This window comes from Papaver somniferum, chromosome 7 (assembly GCF_003573695.1).
Source record: "Papaver somniferum cultivar HN1 chromosome 7, ASM357369v1, whole genome shotgun sequence".
Classification (NCBI taxonomy): domain Eukaryota; kingdom Viridiplantae; phylum Streptophyta; class Magnoliopsida; order Ranunculales; family Papaveraceae; genus Papaver; species Papaver somniferum.
In genome coordinates this window covers 237845804-237867983 of record NC_039364.1, presented here as the reverse complement: position 1 = coordinate 237867983, position 22180 = coordinate 237845804, and the positions used below count along the sequence as shown (strand labels likewise).

The following is a 22180-nucleotide window of genomic DNA, read 5'->3' as shown; positions in this document are numbered from 1 at the left end:
CATAGGAGAGATTGGGGTTTGGATCCTGTAATTTCCCAAGTTTCTAAGAATTCCTGAATGAAGGATTTAGGAAGTAGTTTAGGGACCAATGTACAACCTGTACTTACGCTATAAATTTTAAAATGCTTGGTAGCTCTTCAAATTACTGGTTATTACAATTCCCATAAGCTCAATGTTTTATCAATCGAAACCAACACATAATACACGTACAGTACTAAGATTAGTGGATGGCCTATGCCGTTCTGGAAGACGAAGATATGCACCAAACTAGTGATTAAGATGTATTGCATATATGGTGTGGAAAATCTGACATACTGATGAGGTGATCGGAGTATTGCGCCAATGGAAGGTAAGATTTTGAAAATTATTTTTCGGACTTGCAGTAAGTGGCGTCATTAACATTCTGACGAGCCATTACATAGAAAAGTGCAGAACATTACAATACAAGTCCATAATGTGAAAAACCAATAACCCTACCAAGACTACTCATATTCCTTCCTAGATGGGCATCCACCCAAGAGGACTCCAAGAAGCCTTCCCTTCAAGTTTGGAATGCGAGACCGAAGAATCATGTTTTCTTCAGTTAGTTTGTCTAGTTGCAAACAAAGGTCTTTAATGGCTTTTCTCTTTTCATTGTTTCGTCTTATCAACTCCGACTGTTGTTTTGTATTTTCTTCGATTAGCTTTGAAACTTGCATTTTCATATCAGACCACATATCGCCGTTTTCACAGTAGCTAGCAATCTGTCTCCCACGTTGCTCCTTTTCATCATTGTTATCCGCTTCGCATTCTTCCTTCGTGTCAAGTAATTCAGCATCATGTGAATCATGTTCCACGGTGTTGGATTCAGGATCTTCGGCAGCACGTACAGATGTTGCTGGATTGGGATCATTAGTACCGGCAGTACTGTTCCCATTAGCCCCATTGCTGTCTATGTTTTGGCTGCTTTCGACATTTAAGAAAGAGTTTAAAGAATGATCCGATTCAGGCCTTAACCGATCGTATCGTTCAGCTAAACAACGATATGATCTATGAAACTCTTCCATCATTTTCACCAGTTGAGTTCTGTTCTTGTAGTACATCTCCGCTCTTTGAGCAAAAGTGTCTCCATCGTCTTGCATAATAAGTGATACGATAGCCTTCATTTTGTCATCCAAATCTGCATATAACGACATCCATTTCAATCCAATATTATCGAATAATGAAATTAGAATAAGAGGCTAAATTAGTCATATTTGAGAAGGACAAAGTATATAGTGATCGATATTACCATTGAGAGTAGATTGAAGCCATGGAGATTGATTGGAATCGATATGTTTACCCAACCACCATGAACAAGCAACCTTCTTGTTATTCTCCATTAAAAAGATTTATAAATGCAAGAACGAAGTTGTTCAAAACTTGTTTAAGAAGAACACAAGTTTTCTATGTTTCCTTTAATAAGAATATAAAATTCAAACTGATCTGCACCAATTAGTCTGCTTAATTTCAGCTAAATTTGCTCTAAGTTTTTTGAATTAAATGGAAAGATTAGTTGGTATTCAAATTCCTATACTAAGTCCTGTTTGACTTTTGCCTATTTACTATGTATATGCATCATCCGGACTTTTTTTTTTTCCTTGGACTAAATTTTTTTTATCGCAAAATATGATTTTGAGACATGCTGTCGGCAGTCAAGTGCATGATACAACACAATGAGCAGGCACTTCGAAACTGTCACATTCCCATATGTGCATCTCTATATTAGTAGATGACTTAAAAGGTGCCTGCTCATTTAGTCCATTTTTATGGTTAAGTTTCTTTATGTATTAGTGTTCCAGTTACTATACCTAGGAGTTTATATATAAAGAAAATGAATAGTTAAGGTCCAAAGTTGGTCTATATGAGTGCTTGTTCAATTGATTCTACGTTAAGTGTTGATTCTAATAGCATTGCTGAGGGTTGGTGTAGTTGGAAGTTTGAGGTGTGATTATGGCATGGGAATCTTTTATGCCTTGGTTTCCTTCATTTGGCATCTCATGAATACATTTGACAACTACTGGTCAAGTTGGCTTTATTGATAATTAGCTCTTACCTACTTCACGGTAGTATCTTTTCTTTTTGCCAAGTCTTGTTTACGCTTTTCATAGTGGTCAGAGGTGATTGTGTTCAATTCCAGAAGAATCTGATCATATTTGTAACCCTACACTTTCTAGATTCATATACTGATATACATATGCACCACCGTAAGCAAATTTGCGGACTTGTCCTTGCATTCTTACTCAGTGATGGTCCAGTTGCTCGATGAAATTTTCTTCAATTAGCTTTTAATGGTCTTTAAGGTCTTTATATTTTCTTCTATTCTCCTCCATCAAATTTTGGGTTGTACCAAAATGGAAGAGTTAAAGAAGTACTAAAACACGTGAACAAGAAGAAAAAGATTACTCTTTTCATCATTTCATCGTTCTCTAATGGTTGCTCTATTGTGGGTTCTATGAAGAAATGGTCAAATAGAGAAAGACAAGTTGATGAGCGATATCAAGAACCTCTAAACACTGCGTTTATATCCTCCTGGTCCTCTTATGACTAGAGAATCTACTGAGCATTGAATCGTCGATCCTTGGATACCACATTGCATTATGAATATCTCGAAGATTCGACGAGACCCACAAGTTTGGTCCAATGCATCAAAGTTTAAACCAGAAAGATTTCTGATCTGGCCGGCATGGAGGTGGATGTTAGCAGAGAACGTGGTTTCCAATTCATTCCTTTCGGTGTTGGTAGAAGATCTTGCCCTGGCACATCACTTTCTCTTCAGGTGGTGCACTTGGGATTGGGATGGCTGTTGCAAGGAATTGCCGTTGAGCCTGCTGGCATCGGAATCATGGTCTTACCAAATACAAGTTAAATAGATGAAACTCAAGTTAAGATAGAACTCATATAAACAAGGTATTAATTAATGATTACGCAAGCAGGGCTTTACGGTCTATATATTTAAAACCAGCACTCGGAACATGTTGTTGGAAAAAATATGTATCCAGAAATATTCTAGTATTTTCCTTGGAATCGGAGGACGGATCCTAAAACGTTTCTTATTCACAATCTTTTTCTTGCGACGTGACTTTCGTAGCTCAAGGAATAATGGAGTATCGAACAAGGCTGACCAGTCTTTGCATACGCACCTGAATCGCGCCAAACTCTTACGAGGAAGTCTTGTGAGTATTTCATAGATTATGACATCAGACGGAATAATTGTACGGAAAATGGGTTATTTGTACAAATATTTTTAAATCACGGTACAAATGGGACGAGTAAAAAATAGATTGGGTGAAATGGCCAAAAAAAATAGTAAGGATGAAACTGGTTTCATCCTAACTTAAATTTAAAAAATAGCAAGGATGAAACTGGATACATCCTGTGTAAATTAAAAATAAGAAAAAATATTTGAAAATGGGCACGATGAAACTGGTTACATCCTGCCTATTTTACATTTTTGTCCATTTAAACAGTATCAAAGTCTAACTGTCCATTTCATCCAGGAATTGTTGATTTTGGTCTTTTTAACCAATTTTGTGATAATTACAATAGTAGTAGCATCATTAGGAAAATTCTGCTGCTTCTTCACCTTTCTAGGTTTTTTCTTTCTGAAACCCTTCTTCATGTATCAACTTCTTGAGGTGGTCATGTGACGCATCAAAAATTCTTACTTTATACTAGTTTTTCGTCTTTGGTCGACTTGGCGTGTACCGTAGTCGTTCCTTGAACATAGTGCATTATGGTTGCTGGTTTCCTGGCTGGTGGGGCTATCAACGGATGAATATCCGTCCGATATTTAGATATACGTACCCGACAGGTTAAGCGGTATCAGATATTTGATATTAAATGTTAGGTATAGGTTTAGCTGTCGGATATTTATCCGCTAATATTCGATTCTGATCAATGACGGAGCCAAACTTTTTCTCATGTGGGGGCAACTTAGTATAATAAAAGTTCTTCCATACCGTCAGCTGAACGCCGCTCGATTTCTTTTGCATTTTAATTGATTTTGTATCATTTTTTAAGTGAAGATCAAGTTATAAAATATTACTTTAATTAGACTAAAGATAGTAATTTACATTATTTTTTATATTTATCTCGTGTATTTGATGCATTTTGTTCGATACTCATCACAAGTTGTTTCCGGTTCATACCTTTCGGTGCTGGTTGGCGATCTCACCCTGGCACAGCACTTGTTCTTCAAGTGGTGCACTTGACCTTAGCTCGTCTAACTCATGGGTGAGTCTAAAACACCGTCAGGCACACCAACCGATATGACCCGAGAGTCCTGGCTAACTAATGTTAAAGCTACCTCCGCTCTCGATGTTTTGGTCACCCCACGCCTTCCTTACAATTATAAGCAGCTTTTTATACTTGTTGAAATCTGCTATTCCTCTTGTGTTATCTCTGGCTTTGTTTGTGTTCTAAACCTAGTGGTCGTGTTCCCACTCTAAGGGGTTGTTTGGTAACCATTATTTTAATGGATTATCGGCCCATAATCCATTATGTAGATTATAATGGATTCTATATGTGTTTGGTAACCATTATAATAATTACTTATTTTAATCATAATTGAAAAAATCCATTATTTCCATAAACAGAAAAAAGTTGTTTTGAAAATTTATTATAATCAATTATTTTTTCTAAGAAACTCAAATTGAATTTTTTTCTTCTTATTTTCTCTAAACTATCAAGAGACATCAAAGCAACATAGGATTAAAAAAATATCGTAAATCATTGTTCTTTCTTCTCCTTTTCGAGATCATCATTCTATGATAATCAATTATTTGAAAAAAGTGTTTGGAAAAATTTATTTTAAAAATGATTATATCAAAATCATTTATCAATTTATGATTATCTATAATCATAAATAGGTAATCATAAATTTTACCAAACAAAGCCTAAGGATTCGTGCCGGTTCGGTTGCTTTTTCTGTACCTTATCATCAAATAATAATGGAGTAGACCATTAAATTCCGAAACACTACTGGAGAGGGAAAAAAGAGAACAAATGCCAGTAGTTTTGAATTATATTCATAATACAAGTTAAATAGATGAGACTCAAATAAGGTAAAACTCGTATAAACCAGCTATTAATGATTATGAAAGCAGAGCTTTACTGTCTATATATGTAATGAAATCAGCACTCCGAATATGTTCTTTGAGAAATATTATATCCTCATCTGAGAGATAATAGACATCTTCTTCTGGTACCGGCCGCGGAATCGCTTTTGTATGATGGATCCTAATACGTTTCTTATTCCCAAAATTTTGTCATGTCATTCTGACATGACTTTTGCCGCTTAAGGAATAACGGAGTATCGAGTAAGTTAGACGGGTCTTTGCATACGCACCTGAATTGCGCCAAACTCTTAAGAGGAACCCTTGTGAGTATTTCATAGAACATGGCATCAGACGGAATAATAGCAGTAGCATCATGAGGAAAACTCTGTCGCTTCTTCTTCTCCCTTTCAGTTTTTTTCTTTCTGAAACGCTTCTCCATGCATGAATTTCTTTTGGTGGTGATGTGAACTATCAAGACTCTTACTTTATAATAGTTTTTCTTTTTGGACGTCTTTTTGGACGATTGGACATGTACGTAGTGCATTATGGGGCACACTTTGAAATAGGGCCGGCCCTGGCATTTTGCTTCCCCAAAGCTTACCCAAAAAATGTTGCCCCCCCAGCAAACTACAGTCAGGAGCATAAGGTGGTGTACAAACTATGTTAGCCTCATTTTCTGTCATATTTAAGCCTATAAATACATATATTAAGTTCCCAAATGTTTCCACAAGCTTGTCAAATATCTCAACAGAACATATATTCAAAAAAACAATAATAATAACAGTTCATTCGATTCGAATAATAACATAGATTACGATCTATTCGAAAATGACCCTTCTTGCATTCCTGGATGCGAAATCAGAAAGTACAATTTTAAAATCAACTTGCATAGCCATGTCATTTTCAATTGCTAACATAGATAATCCTACTAGTCTTTCCTGCGACATAGTTGATCGAAGATACGAGAAAATCAACTTTAGCTTAGAAAAACTTCTTTCCGCAGAGGCGACTGTGACTGGAATCGTAAGCAATATCCTATAAGAAATCCATGCATTAGGGTAACAACCACCCATTCTTAGTAAAAATTGTAAGACATCGATTGGCTTACTACACGAACTAGGTAGTACAATTCGCATGACGATTAGTTTCATACATAATTTCCTGCCATCAATATCACTAGATCTACCATGCTTCAAATAAGCTTCAAGTGCAACACATGCACTCATCAATTCATCCTCACTCATATATTTCAACGTGTTCAAGTCATACAAAAACCCAAATATTTCTTCGTACATTTGAAATTGTTCAAATCTGGTTCGGAATGAAGACATAGCACTATCTACTATATATAAGAAGTAATTTTTTCTAAAAAACTCCTCACCTGATGTTGGTTCGGTAGTACGGGTGTTACGAACTTCATGAAATGTAGGTTCATTTCCCATCGCTCTTGCAATATCCTTAGCTTCATCCATTGCCTTTTGAAACCCATTTACTCTAAAGTCTTTAAAAAACTCAATAAGACCTTTCATTTGTTGTATAGCAACACCGATGTCCATATCTTTAGATTGCAATGACTTACTCACAGTATTAACAACAAACAGAAGTCTATACCAGATAGTCAAGCTAAGATAAAATTCAAAATTATGCAAGTCAAAACTTACTAAGCTGTCGGCAGTACTGACTTCTTGAGAGATAGGGGATGAATCTCGCAATCTCTCTAAAGCATTTCGAATTTTCGGAGCTTGGTATCTTATTGCTTTGACACTTGCGACACGGCTTTCCCACCGTGTATCTGACAACGGTTTAAGTGTCCATCCCTTCTTTCCAATCTCCTCTTTAAATACATCCCACCGGTTGGTTGAAGCTGAAAAAAGTGTATAAATACGTTGTATGGATCCAAAAAAAGAACTTGCTTTAGGACAAGACTTGGCCATATCTGAAAGTATGAGATTAAGACTATGACAAGCACATGGTGTGTAGAAAGCTCTTGGATTGATCTCGAGTAATCTTGCCTGCACACCTTTATGTTTTCCTTTCATGTTTGCTCCATTGTCATACCCTTGTCCTCTTATATCATCAATGTTTAACCCAAGATTGATTAATGCATCTTCAAGTTCAAAAAATAAACCTTCTCCTGTTTTATCTTCCACTCGCAAAAACCCAAGATAATACTCTTCGATTCTTGCCGTTGAAACATCTACGCATCGGATGATAATAGACATTTGTTCCCTGCGAGAAACATCAGGAGTACAATCAAGAATAACTAAAAAGTATTTGGCTTCGTGGATTTTCTTGACAATAAGCTTTCTCGTTGCATCGGCAAGCATTGAAATCATTTCGTTTTGAATCTTGTGGCTGAGATAATGAGTACGCATTTCATTCTTTTCAATGCTCTCCAGATGATACTTTAACACGGGATCATATTTTCCAAGTGTCTCTATGAAGCTTAAGAAGTTACCATTGTTTTTTGTATAAACTTTCTCATTATCGCCACGAAATGCTAAACCATTCTTCGCTAGAAACAACACTTCATCCTTCATCCTCTCCAATACTTCTTTATAATGTTTTCTCTCTTTCTTGATCTGTTCTTGTATTCTTTTGTTGATAGTTTTTTCCTTTCTCAATCTTAATTCCAACTCAAGCCAATCATACATACAACGATGATGCACTCCACAGTTTTCATGACTTGCGAGTCTTCCACTTAGGTTATTCCAATCATTAAACCCAGTACTGCACAACTGATAATTACTTTCCCTTTTCATGAACAGTTTACAACAAAAACAGAATACCTTGTCCAAAGTTTTCGAATACACTAACCATTTTCTATCTTGTTTCTCAAAATTGCTCAATTTCCGAAAGTAATGATAGCTAGAGAAACAATCGTTCTTGTCATCTCTAGGGAATATGATATTGTCAACTCTTACCGGACCCTTCTCTACCAAAAAATCAACAAGTTTTTTATCAATTGTTTCCCAATGACCTGGATCAAGCATGTCTCTATCTGTTAACTTATCACCACAATTTCCAACTTCATTATTTTCTGTTGTTGTGTTTGCATCATCCTCATTTCTATCTCTATTATCACCATCAGCACCTTTATTCTCATTATTCACCTCATAGACACAATCATTCATACCGTTAGCAGCACTTCCATAATTCTCATTGTCATTAACACCATTATCATCAACAACAACATTCACATTCCCATTAATCCCCTCATTAACACCATTATTAGCAACACCAATACCAACATTCACATTATCCTTCTCAATCCCATTATCAGCAGCCCCATCACTTACATTCCCCTCATTCATGCCATTATCAGCAATACCATCGTTCTCATTCCCCTCATTCATACCCTTATCAGCTGTAGCATCATCTTCGTTGGTGGCGTTCCCAACTATTGGTTGATTCCTAATCAAAAACTTATCAAAAGAACCTGCAAGAGATTTAGTAGATGCCAATCTCTTTTTTTGGTTCTTCCTATTTTGACATCCAGATGATTGTTTTCTTTTCAGAGGCATACCTGCCATTGATTCAACAAAGAAAAATGCTCAGCAAACAAGAACAATAAACAAAAAAGTTTCACTAAAAATTGGGGGTTCAATTAAAAAAAATTTGCCCTAAAATATACAATTAAGTAATGTTAACTGAGAATCAAAAGATAACATTTAAATCAATCATAGAACATACATGATAATCTATTCTTATGATTGAATTGGGGGTTTAAAACTTTTTTCCCTAAAAATGCACTTAAGTTATACTAACTGAAAACCAAAGATTAGATGCAAAATCAATTATAATATATAAATGTCAATCTATCTTATGCTTCATGATTGAATTGGGGTTTTGATTCTACTTACCGTGGAGATGGTGGTGTCGCAACAATGGCTCAAGTGGAACTGTGGAAGAGCCGAAGACGAAGAGACAGAGGAGCAGGGAAGGAAATAAGGAAGAAGACGAGATTTTGATAGAAAAATCGAGAGAGAAAAATCTATGTAATATATGATATTTATTATATATTGAGCAATAAGCCTTTAAAGTAAGTTCTTATTCATAATATGCCCCTACTTATCTTCCTATACATCCTTTTTACTTTCTGTACTCATGTTTTAAACCTTCATTTTCATTTTTTTATCACAAACCCCCTAGATATTTTGCTGCCCCTTTAGCTGCTGCCCCAAAGTCAACCTTCGTTGACTTTGCCTCAGGGCCGGCCCTGCTTTGAAAGAAGGTGTTTGGTTACAAGAAGTAAAAGTCTGGAGTAGAAGCCAATCGCGTGCCCTGAAGTCAAAAGTAAAAACAGAAAAATATTGATTTAACCATCCTTGCAAAGGCAAAATTAAAGTTAAGTTTGGCATTTCGGTTTGGCACCTAATTATATGTCCATACATGAATATCTTTATGATTACCACACTTCCTAACAGGCGGAGTTTAACAATCTCGAGATCACAAATACCCCTCTATACCCATGAACCACTATTGTTAGCATCACTAATAACATGTTTGGATGCACATTCGAAAGTAGCTTTTTTTTTTGTTTTGTTTTTTATCGAAAGAGAAGAAATTATTACAAAAAAGAATTTACTGAAAAGCTACCAGAAGTAGCTGCAAAAAGAAAAAGAAAATGTACAACGAAGATCACACTAAAATTGCTTCCCAGTTGTTATGAACTGAACCTGCAAAATTCAGATGAATCCTTTTACCTGCAACTGCAGCCCAACTAAGCACCAACGATTTTGTATCAATGATCAAATCTAAATCTATTTTGAAGGTGTAGTCTTTCTCAAAAGTTCTACAGTTGCGAAAGTGATTATCTATGGACTAAGTCGAGATAATACAACAAATCGGTATTCACATTTTGTGTGATCATCTATGGATATGAGAGCGATACAATATAACAATCAAAGTGTGATTACTTGATAATAGGTTCGGACTTAACCAAACTCTATAGGATCACTATCAAGTAATACGGAATTAACGTTTGTGTAATTTACTTTAAATTATAATAACAACAATTATAATTGCGAAAAAAAAAGTAAATGACACAGCAAGATTTTGTTAACGAGGAAACCGCAAATGCAGAAAAACCTCGGGACCTAGTCCAGAATTGAATACTCTCAGAATTAAGCCGCCATACAAAATCTAAACCAACTTCGTATAGTTGAGACCAAGCAACTAAACTTATAGTTCACCTAGTTTCTCCAGTATCCTTGCGCTTCCGACATTCGATAAGTGCACGCACTAGAACAATTCCTTTGGTTCATATTCCAAACAGTAAAGGAACAACAAATCTGTTCGGTAACAACTCTATTCAATCTCAGTGATAAGAGTTTGACAAAGGCTCTTTTGTTTAATCCAATAAACTCCTTTGTCGGGTTAAAGATCTATCTATCCAACAACTACCAAAGTAGCAGAGTTTAGAATTTGCAATTAAATATAGAGTCCACCAAGATACTATATAGTGATGCCGATCCACGCAACTAATCAATCAAATATATCAAAGATAAATCTATTACAGTTGGATCCTAGCCGATCAAGTTTTGTGCACACCAAAGATATGAAACCAATAAGAAATCTTCTTTGTCTTCAAATTTTCTTTAGTATTCAATAAACACCTGCACACCACAACTTGAATCTCTTGTGATCAATCACGCACAGAACGGAGTCTGTTAACAATGGATTATCACAAGACGTCTTTAGATCTACAAACAGTTCTAAGGATCTCGTCGACACTTCGATATAGTTTGAGTGAATCTTATATTATTAACAATAAACTAACTAGGTGCAATCAAAATTCAACAACCGTTAGTTAATCAAATCAATCGAAAACTAAAATAAACTGCAATTATCTAGTTTCCCACCAACGGTACTCGTAGAGATTCTTGATCTCACAGAAGTCTTTAAACGAGCATTCGTAAGAGATTTCGCCTAATTAGGGTACTTTTCTCTCCGAATAGAAGGCTCCACCAGTAACAACACAACAAGGTAGTTTTTCTATCTCTTAGGATGGTTTGCTCGAAATGCAAACTTAGGTATTTATAGACCAAGGATGTTTGGACACCAAGGAATTTCCAAAATCGAATATTCTCAAGATATGCAATAAATATCCAAATCGGTTTTCATAATTCCTGGAAATGCTTTGTCCAATATTTCTGAAATCTCACTAGAAAATCTCCAATTAGTAAATGCACATTACCAATCTTTATTTTCCAGAGATATGCATTTAATTGCTGGTAACTAAAAGCATATAAAACTAACAACCTTCATTAAAAGATTCTTAATTTATTTTGGTCCGGGATCTCCTTGAGTTATTAAGGAATATCTTTGAACAATAAAAGATCAGAGTTACTGATTGTGTTCAAAGTATATCCACATCTTTTCTTTGAAAATCCTTTTCCATATTAACAATCTTGGAACCGATTATATCACACTTCCAAACGAGTTTAGAATTGGTTCATTTGTATTCCAAGAACTATGTGATTGATCAAATATTAATTCACTAATCATGGGTTTACGGTTCTACCAAACACAAGGATCGGTTCTGACTCCATATGGTTACTGGAGCCGGTTACATCAGTAACCAGGATCGGTTACATCAATTACCAGGACCGGTTACTGATAAGTGCATATATAATTCATATGATTTTAGTGTCCATTCCATACTTGCTTTAGCTATTATTCTTGCATGTATTCGTATTATTACTATTGTTTTCTATTATTTGTCTCTATTAGGTGAATCATCCAAAAAGGAGCTACAAAGTGCCGAAAAGAGCTAAGAAGAGAATTATTCTAAGTATCCAAGCGCCCAAGTCCAAGAGAAGTGGAAGAAGTGCGACGAAAAGGAGCAAAACGCTCAAAATCAAGAGAAGGGCCAAAGACTGATCTTAACTCATTCAAATTAAGGATTTCTCATCACCATCTTGAATAGAATTGAAAGATAAAAATAATTCAAAAATAATGAGGTCATTTCGAGTTCGGACGAAGAAGTTGTGGCCAAAACGAGTTTTTATCGAATACCGAAGACAGTAGGGTACGCATACGGGTACGCATACCCAAGTTCCGAAAATGTCTGCTGGAATTTGAGGTACGCGTACTTAGCAAGTAGGAAAACGTGTATAAACTCCTTGGAAGGCCTAAAAGCACGTTTTGGGTCGCTAGTTCGTGTTTTCGGGTCGGGTTCTTGAACCGAACTAAATACTTGGAGACCAGGTAATGTAAACCTATAAAAAGGTATTAGGTTATGTAAAATGAGATCAATCGAATCTCATATCACAAGTTTTGCATCAAAAACCTAGGGTTTACCCCTTTAGGAGGAAACCACCATTATTCATCTTTTTTGTATTATGAGTAGCTAAAATCCTTTGTTGATTAAGGATGAATTCAATGTTCCAAGAGCGAAGCTTTATTAATAATACAAATCTATTGAGAGTTTTTACCATCATCGTTTGTTTTCATTATATATAGGGTTTATGATTAATTCTTAGATTGGTTTGGAGTGCACGCTAGATTAGTCTATCAATCATTCTATTACTAGTAGTGAGTTGAGTGATCCGTAATTGTCGTGCATCTCCTACACAAGTAGAAAACATGAAACCTTGCAAAGGGATTCTGTAAAGCAATCGTGTGTGGAAACAACACCAGTAAGTGAACCGAGCGTACTGAGTTTAACTGCTGGAATCAAACCTAAATTCACAAACCCTAAAGCGTTCGATCGAGTTACACCTTGTAAGCGTACCTCAAGGCGGCTCAGTTGGATAGAATCTGGTGACTACACGTACATGTTATCCGGTGATACAAGTAGTTTTGGGGATATCAAAGGATAGCTGCTATTCTACGGTTGGTGATGAATGGTTCTTACGAACGATATATAAGTATTTTAGTCCTGTTAACGTTTGGTAACGGCGAAGGATTCCTTAATCGCCTCTTTCTTCTTTATTGTCTTTCTATTATCTTTGAACCAATCCCCCTTTGTTATTTACTTTATCTTGATAATACAAATAACTTATCAATTACACAGCTCTCTGTGGGAACGATCTCTTACTACCGCTATATTACCAGTTAATTAGTGGGAAATATATTTATTAATTTGTTGTGCCTATGACAGCCCATACAGTTACCATATACTAATGGTATTACTTGTGATCGGTTACACAAGTCACTAGGATCGGCTACACCAATTACTAGGACCGATTACTCCAATTACAAGTATCGATTACACAACTCTTTTGTGATCGGTCACACCAATTACTAGGATCGGTCACACCAATTACACATATCGATCATACCATCTTAGGTAATGATCGGTTACACTAATAAAAGTCATACCAATACATAAGTCAGGCACTGTGATTAATTTTACCAAGATACATAACAAATTATGATTGGTTATACTAACTCACACATATTGGTAATCCAAAGATATGCAATGAATAATGATACCAATAAGCCTATCGATTTCCCTTTCGATTCACAAAACAAGTTTATGAATGTACTTTCTTTAAACAAATATAAACATTGTTTCCTAGGATGAAATCTTCACCTTTACACATACACATAATCACAATAGCATTCATACGATTATGTCGATGTCTATATATACGAAGTTCAAATGATAAGTTTTATACTTCGTATTCTAATTCCTTAATACTATGTCTTACTACTAGAGTATAATCATTCACAACTTCACAGTTATGTTTTCAATATAACACGACTTGAAAGATACGTTAGGAATGAAACAGTTCAAGTCAAAATATTACTAACCTCAATAGGAAGGATGATGTCGTCGTTGTAGTTCGTTACTTCTTCACATTCTCCAAGTCTTCGAGTAATACTTGTATGTCTCATAATCCTAGTCTTTCTAGTTTAACATATACGATCGAAGTTGTCTCTAGTACATAATCAAGCGACTCTTTAAATGAGTTTTGATTCACTAAAATATAACAATACAAACTCTTGGTGGGTTCAACCGAGCTATGCCCTAACAGACTTAGTCTCATTAGAATATATAATTGAATAGACTTCTGAGTGATAGATAAGTTTTAGTCTCCACATACCTTTTGTCGTCGAAGTTCTTCCAAAATCTTCAGTAAATCTTCTTCTTCAAATGGTGAACGTCGTGAAGTCTAATGCTCAGCTACACACTTTTATCCTAATCCGAGACGTATCTATAAGTAGACTAGAAATCAAGGTATATGTAGTTTGGATCAACTAAGCTTGAGATAGCAACACTTGCGAGTTCGACCGACAAATATTCTAACAGTTTGGTCGTCTCAAAACACCTTGGATTTAATTCTGAAGGGTGTAACTGATATTCGAATGTCTAAACCACTTAGGGTGAAAACACATTCAGGAAAATTTGCTTTTAGGAATATCAGTTCTGCTTGGTGCACAAATATTCAAACAAGTCAAAAAGGTAGCATGCAAAATCGTTTGAAGAAGAACTCAGAGAATCCGCCCCAAACATGGGTTCACAAGGATACTCATAAACTTTCTGAGAAATTTATTGTTTTAATCAATGAAATGATTCAACAAGCTAACATGAATTTGATCCTTACGGGATATAAGGATCTTATTGATAAACTTTCATCCTCTTCAAGGCAAGAAATCTCAGGTAAGGATTCCAATCTCGTCTCCTATTATGATGACAATAATTTCTATGATCATTTTTTGCGTCCCAAAAGATTTCTCTTAACAAAAAAAGGAGGTAAAACAAGGGTAAACATCATCATAATTCATCTGGTGAGCATACGGCTCACCCTTGTGCAAGCAGGTAGTCACAAGTTTTGGAACCTTATCGATGAAAATCCTTCTAGATAAGATTATTATGTAACAGGTGTACTATTTGTCTCAAATAGTGCTTTGACGTGATGAGCTATAATCTTTTTCATATTGCAAATTTTACGTATTCTCTATGATTATTTCAATAAGATTGCTAAAATTTCTTGTTGTGCCAAGCTCCAGGAAAGTCAAGCATTCTCTAATAAAACTCTTTACATGAATAAGAATACTTTTTTTCTCTAAGATTTTGTTTACTGAGCAAAGAATGTATTGATATTCAAAAGAGTTTTCAGAAATATATCTTAGAAAAGGTAGATAAACTGCAGTGTTGAAAAATATTTTGTGCTCTCTGAAAACTAATTTACTATCCTCAAAAGTATGTATTCAAGACACTATAGGGACACTGGTTTGCGTACCATGAAAATGTACCCGTATGTTTCTTTTGTGACCATACGAAAACCCTAACTTCTATAAAGGTCACGGACCGACCGCCAACCCATATAATACCCTTTTACAAACTTTCTTATATACATCAACTTATGACTGAGAAAATCTCATCCAAGGAGTTCCGCAACCAAGCATGTCTTCTATGTCACGAATCTTTAAAAGCATGGAAAAAGCTCTTAATTGCGGTGGTATTGAAACAAGAGGAAAGAAAAGAACTCTGGTTGATGACAAAATTGTTGAATCATCCGAAGATCTTCCCGGTGTGAGCTGTTATTTAGCATATGATCATCAACATGTTGAGCGTGAATAGATGATCTCTGCTAATGTTGTTTATGTTTTTTATTCAACAATTTGAGGAAGCAAAACTAGAACTTGTTGAAACGCTAAAAGGTCTAGACATGTTAAGGACTAAGTTGAAAAAGGTTTCTGCTGACCTTGTTTTCATGAAATCTCATGTTTGTGATCTCCTCAATGAGGATATTTTCGCTGAAGAGCTCGAGGATACAGTTGATGACAAATTCAAGGGTCTCAATACCAATAAAAAGTCTGGAAAAATCTAGTTTATTTTGTTTTCATTTATTTTCTAGGAAACTTCTTGTGAGGATTTATCCTTGTGTTCAAGAAGGATAACTAGGGTTTCGTATAACATGAATTGTGGTTATACACGCTATTTCCAACAATATTCATCTTACAAGTTTTTAGTTAAAGTTAAGTTTGGCATCCAATTATTTATCCATACTGGAGTATTTTTCTCATTACCCACTTCCTAAGAGCAATTACTGTGGATGAACAAATCCATGATTTGGTCATTTTGCTCCCACTATGGATTCAACAAACATGAAAAACGAGTGAACAAACCAAAAAATTTATTGGTTTGTTCATTAAGGACGAAAAAGAGACACGTGTTTGATGTAGAACCGCGTGAACAACTAAATTTGCACGGAGCAACCAAATTAGCGGGATGATCTTCCTCAACCGCCCGCGGGTCTTACACAACCGCCAAGTACAATTCTTGTTTCCCAAATATTTTTTATCCTATTTTATCTCACCTATATTTTACATTTTAACTTTATTCTACAAAACAATTTATATTAAAAAGAAATAATAGTGGGACCTAAAAAACCCAGATTTGTTGATTTTGCTATGATTTTCCATAGAGGAATGTCAGATTTGTTCATCCCGTTAGCTCATCAAAAATATTTATTTGGTGATTATTATAGGATTGGGAACTTCCTAACGGTGGTGGAGTTGAACAAATCTCCAGATCATAAATACCCTTATATACCCATGAGCCACTAATGCTAATTATTAGTACAAAGAGAATTAGCATCATCAATAACATGTTTAAATGCACGTTCGAGAATAACTTTTTGACTTCAAAAAGTTAAAAATCAAGAAGTTAGATTGGATATATAAAATCAGAACAGACTTCAGGAAGTAAAAGAAATTAAATCTTTCAAAAGTAAAAAATATTTGTACTCATCACTTTTACCTCTAGTATCAAACATGCCGCAAGTACTTGCATAGAGCATTGGGATTCCGGGGAATCCGGCTCTCCAAGCGTGTAGCCAAAAGAGCCTGGATAAATTGGGGCCTATGCCACTTAATTGGGGTCTATGAATTGCTTCAACCAACCTAAAGAGAAGGATATGGGTTGTCTAAAAGATGGTAAAATACTAAATTAACCCTTAAAGAAAATTTAATTATTCTAACACAAATTCAAATACAAAATCATAATCACTTTATTAACAAATACAAAAATCATTAATCAAAACTCATTTTCAATTTCCATCAAAACTAAATCCTAATCAATCCAAAACAACAATTGAAATCTAATTTCATTTTGGGTTTTGGAAAAAAAATTCAAAAACAAACAATTCAAGTGATTGAGTTAAATCCCTTTAGTCCATTCCTTCTAAGTGGTACTCTATAATGATTTACCTCTAAATCTTTGAAATTCACTCATCAAATTTTATGAAAATACACCCAGAATCGGTTTATGTGTGCACTATACTAGTCTGATTATGGTAGCAATCGGTTTTTATTGTGTACCAACATAACCCGATTCTGGATGAACATCAACATCAATCGGTTTAAGTTAATGCACGTATAAACCGATTCTGGGTGGATTTTCAGATTTGTAGACAAATCAAGAATCAGATTATTAGTGCATACGTATAATCCGATTGTGACTGTTAACGACTATTTTTTGAATTTGAAATTATAGTCGTTGGTGCTTTGTGTATATAAACCATTGCTTTGCATCGTTTCTATCTTCCCATTCCAAATAGGTGAAATAGTGGGCAGAGGTATCATGACCCAGCAGAGATACGGGTTTGGGCTGATCTTCTTCAAACGCCACAACAATCTACAACAAATATCAACAAGTTGATGATTCAAAATCGGTTTATACGTTACAGTCGATTAAACCGATTATTAGAAATCGGTTTATATGTGCTACTATAAAGACCGATTAAAGAATTGTCGAAAAATTTCAAAGTTTCACAATCGGACCACGTCTCGTATCATGTAATCCGATTTTTATTCACATTTCTCCTGGAACTTTTTTTCTCCAAAATCGGATTACGTATACACGAAAATAAACCGATTATCAACTTCGTGTATTCTACGTGATTATTCAAGTGAAGAAATCGGATTATGCACATCACCAACAAAAACCGATTTCCGTCACGTACCCGCCATTGCAAAAATCTTACTACAATCCGTTTATGTGGTTAGGAACAAAGACCGATTGCCGTACCCAATTTGGGGTTTTTGCCCAGAATCGGTTTATGTCGTGCTATCGAATAAACCGATTCTGGGTTAAAGTTTTGAAAAATTTCCCCTTTTTGGGCGATTGGGACATGCAAATACATGTTTGTAGATCGTTACAACTCATACCTGTTTATTAAGAGGATTATCACGTTCTTCTTTCCGACGAAATTGTTCTTGTGCTTGAATAATATCCTCAAGCATTATTTGGTTGACATTCTCTTCTTCATTCAACAAATTATCCAATTCGGTAGGATCGAGATCATGATAATCTGATGCACCCACTTCATCATCACTACTAGAGTCTTCATCATCACTATAAAGTTTCATTTTGCTAACAAAATCACAAACCCTAGTTTTTTCTTTTTTCCCTCTACTTCTTCTTTCCCTCCAAACCTTAAAAGAGGAAATGAATTTCTACTCTAATCCTAACACTATAATCAAACTCAAACACTAATTAATTTAACTAATACTAACTTAATTAATCATCACTAATTTAATAAGGGTATATTAGGTATTAACATAAATAGTGGTTAAGGGATTTCTAGAAATTACTTGTTCGTGACCCTATTTTGTCATGTAGCTATATGCCCCAATTTATCCAGATAAAAGAGAGCTTGTCTCAGGGTCAAGGTCCAAGGTGGGTGGGTGCCTGTCCCGCTCTAACATAATACCGTAAAACATAATCCATCGTGCTCAAGGGTAAAAATGTGTTTCTACCAAATAGTCTTTTTTCAAAACCCAGAAACACACCGTCGGGTTCATCGTCAGCCTTGTTTAAACTTAAAACCCTGAGAAGTGAGAATAGCCTCTTTGTGGATTGACGCTTCGGTTCAGTTTTCTCCCTCTCCGTAATTTGATTCCAGTGTATGAAAAGGTAAATTTTTATTTAATTTTTACATAGATTGATAGGGATTCAACCTTTAATTTCTTCCCCTAATTTGATTTCAGTATTTGTTTATTTTAGGGATTTACTTTAGTTTTATACGCATTCAACCTTTAATTTCTTTCCCTAATCTGATTTCTTTGAGGGTTAAATTTTAGATTCTAATTTGGTTTTTTCTATTGGTATTTGATTTAGGGTTTTGCCTTAATTTTTTGTTGATAAATGTGTATGTTGTTGAAAATGACTGATAGATAATCATATCATCTTTGGGGTTTCAAAGCTGAATCTCAGTTAAAATTACTTTGCACTTCAATCAAATTATACTAAAGAGCTCATAACTTGGGATTAGATGGGTAGAATTAGAGGTGTTTCTATGGGTAAAGTTAGACGGGATTTGCTCATCGCAGAATACAACTGTTTTAAGTTCAATTCCCAGTGATTTTGGTTTTCTATCTGTCTAGATTTAATAGTTGGAGCTAACTGGAAATAACCAGTTTATCTGCTTTGAACTGGACATGCCCTTTTTAGTCTATTTGCTTACTGTTTTTCTTATTTAACAGAAACACTTGTTGGGCATATCCTTTTTACTGTAAAGTTGTTCTTGGTTGCTTCATTGTCGGGCAATAGTAAATGTGTGTATTGTTGAAAATGACTGATAGATAATCATATCATCTTTAGGGTTAAATCTACTTTGCACTTGAATCGTTGAATAAAACTGTTTTAAGTTCAATGCCAAGTATGTTAATTTGTTGTGTCTGTCTAGGTTTAACAGTTGGAGCTGACAGGAAAAACTTAGCTTATCTGCTTTGAACTGGACGTGCCCTTTTAGTATGTTTGCTTAGTGCTTCACTAGTTTACCAGAAACACTTGTTCAACAAATCCTTTTAACTGTAAAGTTGTTCTTGGTTGCTTACTTGCTTCATAGGACGAGGACATAACCACCATGAATGTTGAGGGATAGTGAATCAGAATTGATAACAGGAAATACAAACAAACCCGTATGTCATTATAATCTATTGATTTCACTAATCTTTACGAAGCATGTATATATGTGTCTGAACATGATTAGTTTCCTGTATTCTGACTCTAAACGAACCAATCTTGGTTTACTTTTTAGAAACAAAATGGAGGAGGAGGGTGTGGGGGGAGAGGATAGGATCAGCAGGTTGCCTGAACCCATAATTCGTCACATTCTCACTTTGCTTCCTACCAAATGTGCTGTTTCAACAACAGTTTTGGCCAAAGGATGGAATAATCTCTGGATATCTGTTCCTGTTCTTGATTTTCGTGAATGGAAATCTCCTGATACTGAAGCAACAAATCTTCTACCTATAGCTTTATGGATTTCGTGGACAGAGTGTTGTCATTTCGTAACATGTCAGAGATTAAGAAATTCTGTCTCACATGTGACGGTCAGTACTTTGATGACCGGAGGATAAAGGCTTGGATTACTACAGCAATTCAGTGTAGAGTTGAAGAGCTCATCGTCAATAGGAATGGCATAAATGTGGGTATTATCCCTGTTGACGTTTACACTTGTGAATCACTGAAGTTGTTAGACATTGATCTTTATGGTGGCCAGCATCTTAATCTTCCTCAATTTATATCTTTTCCAAGACTTAAAATACTTCAGCTATCAGATATTTCGGTTTACAGGCAGCGGAATATCCAACAACTCTTTTCTAACGGTCCTGTTCGTGAAGAATTGTGTTTGAAACATTGTTTTTTGAATCATTTGAATATCATATCATCTACACTGAAATCATTAACCTTCATTTTTACTTTGCATAGTAGTATGTCGGATATCAAAATCATGATTGATGCACCTAATCTAATGTCTATCAAAATATACCACGACATTTCGTGGTGGGGAGCTTTCCATCACTAGTGGATGCAGATATAAGCCGCATGTTTACTGAGGAAAGTGTCCAGGTTGATGTTATACCGAAGTTTGTAGAGAAGCTCTCTAATGTGAACCTGTTGAAGTTATTGGATTTTGTCTTTGAGGTATGGTTGCTTATTTTGGATTGGCTGATTATATTTTTCTAGCAAGTTAGGTAAGTTGTTTCTCTGTATCTAGATACTTGATTTGCGTTGTATGCTATATTATTAGAAACTGGAGCTGGCAGGTGTTCTATGTACAAGGTTTCCTACCTTCAATTTGATCACTTTGGAAGTGTCTTTTATCAAGACTCAGCTAGTTAAACCATTATTCACCTTTCTACAGTTCTCACCAAATTTGGAGTCACTCGTCTTCAATGGGGTAAGAATACACCAATTTCTTGACATCTTTTTCTTGTTTTTATGTTGTCGTTAATTTGTATCAAGTTGATGAAATCATTTTTTCTTGTTTTTTTATGATGTCGTTAATCGGTGACAAGTTGATGAAATTTCTTTGGTATGCATTATATTTAGGTCTGTCGTGATAAAGTTAATGATGAAGCTTTGACATTAGACGGAGTGCCACGTTGCTTGTTGATGCACCTCAAGTCCATCAAATTTCGATACTATAATGGGCAACTGAAGGAGTTGGATTTGGTTCAACTATTTTTGCAGAATGCAAGGGTTCTGCAGACGGTGATTATTGAAATTTCATCTGATCATTTCGTAAACTCAGACAAGAAGAAACATACCGCAGAGGATGTTGAAGATTTCAATAAGAAGATTATGGAACAGTTATTGAAGTATAAGTGGGCTTCAGCAGATTGTGCGATTAAGTTATGTTCCTTTTAGATATCTCGATGCTTGCTTGCTCATCTGAAATCTATAGAATGCTTATTTCTCTGTATTCTGCAACTTTTCTCTAGATTTTACCTTATTTTTATGTTCATTTGAAAGACGATGTCAGACTTTTGCGGGCTGCCGTATTAGCAGACTTTTTTCACTTTTCTAGCTTACTAGTGCAGTAGGAATATATCATTTTGTAATTTAATCGGATCCCAATTTGCGGCGATGTTTTCTTCTTCATCTGCTCTCAAAAACTCATTGATCTTCCCTTGTTCATTTTACAATTGTCATTATCCATTTGTTTGTCTTTGTTATCCTGAACCTTCATCTGTATCGGTCTTACAAAATGGAACCCTCTCTTGTTTTCATTGTTTATACTCCATCTCACAAAGATCCGTTGTCATTTGTTTGTCATGTTGTTCATTGTGTGAATGTAACCAGGTTGAGACTTGAAAGGTTAGGCTGTAATTGATTCTCAGAGTTATTTACT

General features: G+C 35.3%; 3 protein-coding genes across 3 annotated transcripts; 1 reads left to right on the top strand and 2 right to left on the bottom strand.

Annotated features, from left to right (window-relative positions):
- Window positions 1–209: 209 nt before the first annotated feature.
- On the bottom strand, window positions 210–1361 carry LOC113296205 (protein NETWORKED 3A-like). Its single transcript, XM_026544530.1, has 2 exons — window positions 1271–1361; window positions 210–1159 (listed from the first exon to the last, which is right to left on the bottom strand). Exons 1-2 carry the CDS (start codon window positions 1359–1361, stop codon window positions 483–485), a joined length of 768 nt encoding a protein of 255 aa, XP_026400315.1. The 3' UTR covers window positions 210–482.
- Window positions 1362–5896: 4535 nt separating this feature from the next.
- On the bottom strand, window positions 5897–8611 carry LOC113296204 (zinc finger MYM-type protein 1-like). The gene has a single exon (XM_026544529.1). It carries the CDS (start codon window positions 8609–8611, stop codon window positions 5897–5899), a length of 2715 nt encoding a protein of 904 aa, XP_026400314.1.
- An 11798-nt stretch (window positions 8612–20409) lies between these two features.
- Window positions 20410–22058, top strand: LOC113299934 (F-box/FBD/LRR-repeat protein At3g26920-like). Its single transcript, XM_026549061.1, has 3 exons — window positions 20410–20970; window positions 21077–21226; window positions 21379–22058. The coding sequence occupies exons 1-3, from the start codon at window positions 20872–20874 to the stop codon at window positions 21694–21696; spliced, it is 567 nt and encodes a 188-aa protein (XP_026404846.1). The 5' UTR covers window positions 20410–20871; the 3' UTR covers window positions 21697–22058.
- Window positions 22059–22180: the final 122 nt, after the last annotated feature.

Bases quoted from the DNA above. Each gene is read 5' to 3' on its own strand.
- LOC113296205 (XM_026544530.1), bottom strand. From the start codon at position 1,361: ATGGAGAATAACAAGAAGGTTGCTTGTTCATGGTGGTTGGGTAAACAT. The intron at 1,160-1,270 runs GTAATATCGATC...CGTTATATGCAG, and splicing joins GCTTCAATCTACTCTCAATG to ATTTGGATGACAAAATGAAG.
- LOC113296204 (XM_026544529.1), bottom strand. From the start codon at position 8,611: ATGGCAGGTATGCCTCTGAAAAGAAAACAATCATCTGGATGTCAAAAT.
- LOC113299934 (XM_026549061.1), top strand. From the start codon at position 20,872: ATGTTTACTGAGGAAAGTGTCCAGGTTGATGTTATACCGAAGTTTGTA. The intron at 20,971-21,076 runs GTATGGTTGCTT...CTATATTATTAG, and splicing joins TATTGGATTTTGTCTTTGAG to AAACTGGAGCTGGCAGGTGT. The intron at 21,227-21,378 runs GTAAGAATACAC...CATTATATTTAG, and splicing joins AGTCACTCGTCTTCAATGGG to GTCTGTCGTGATAAAGTTAA.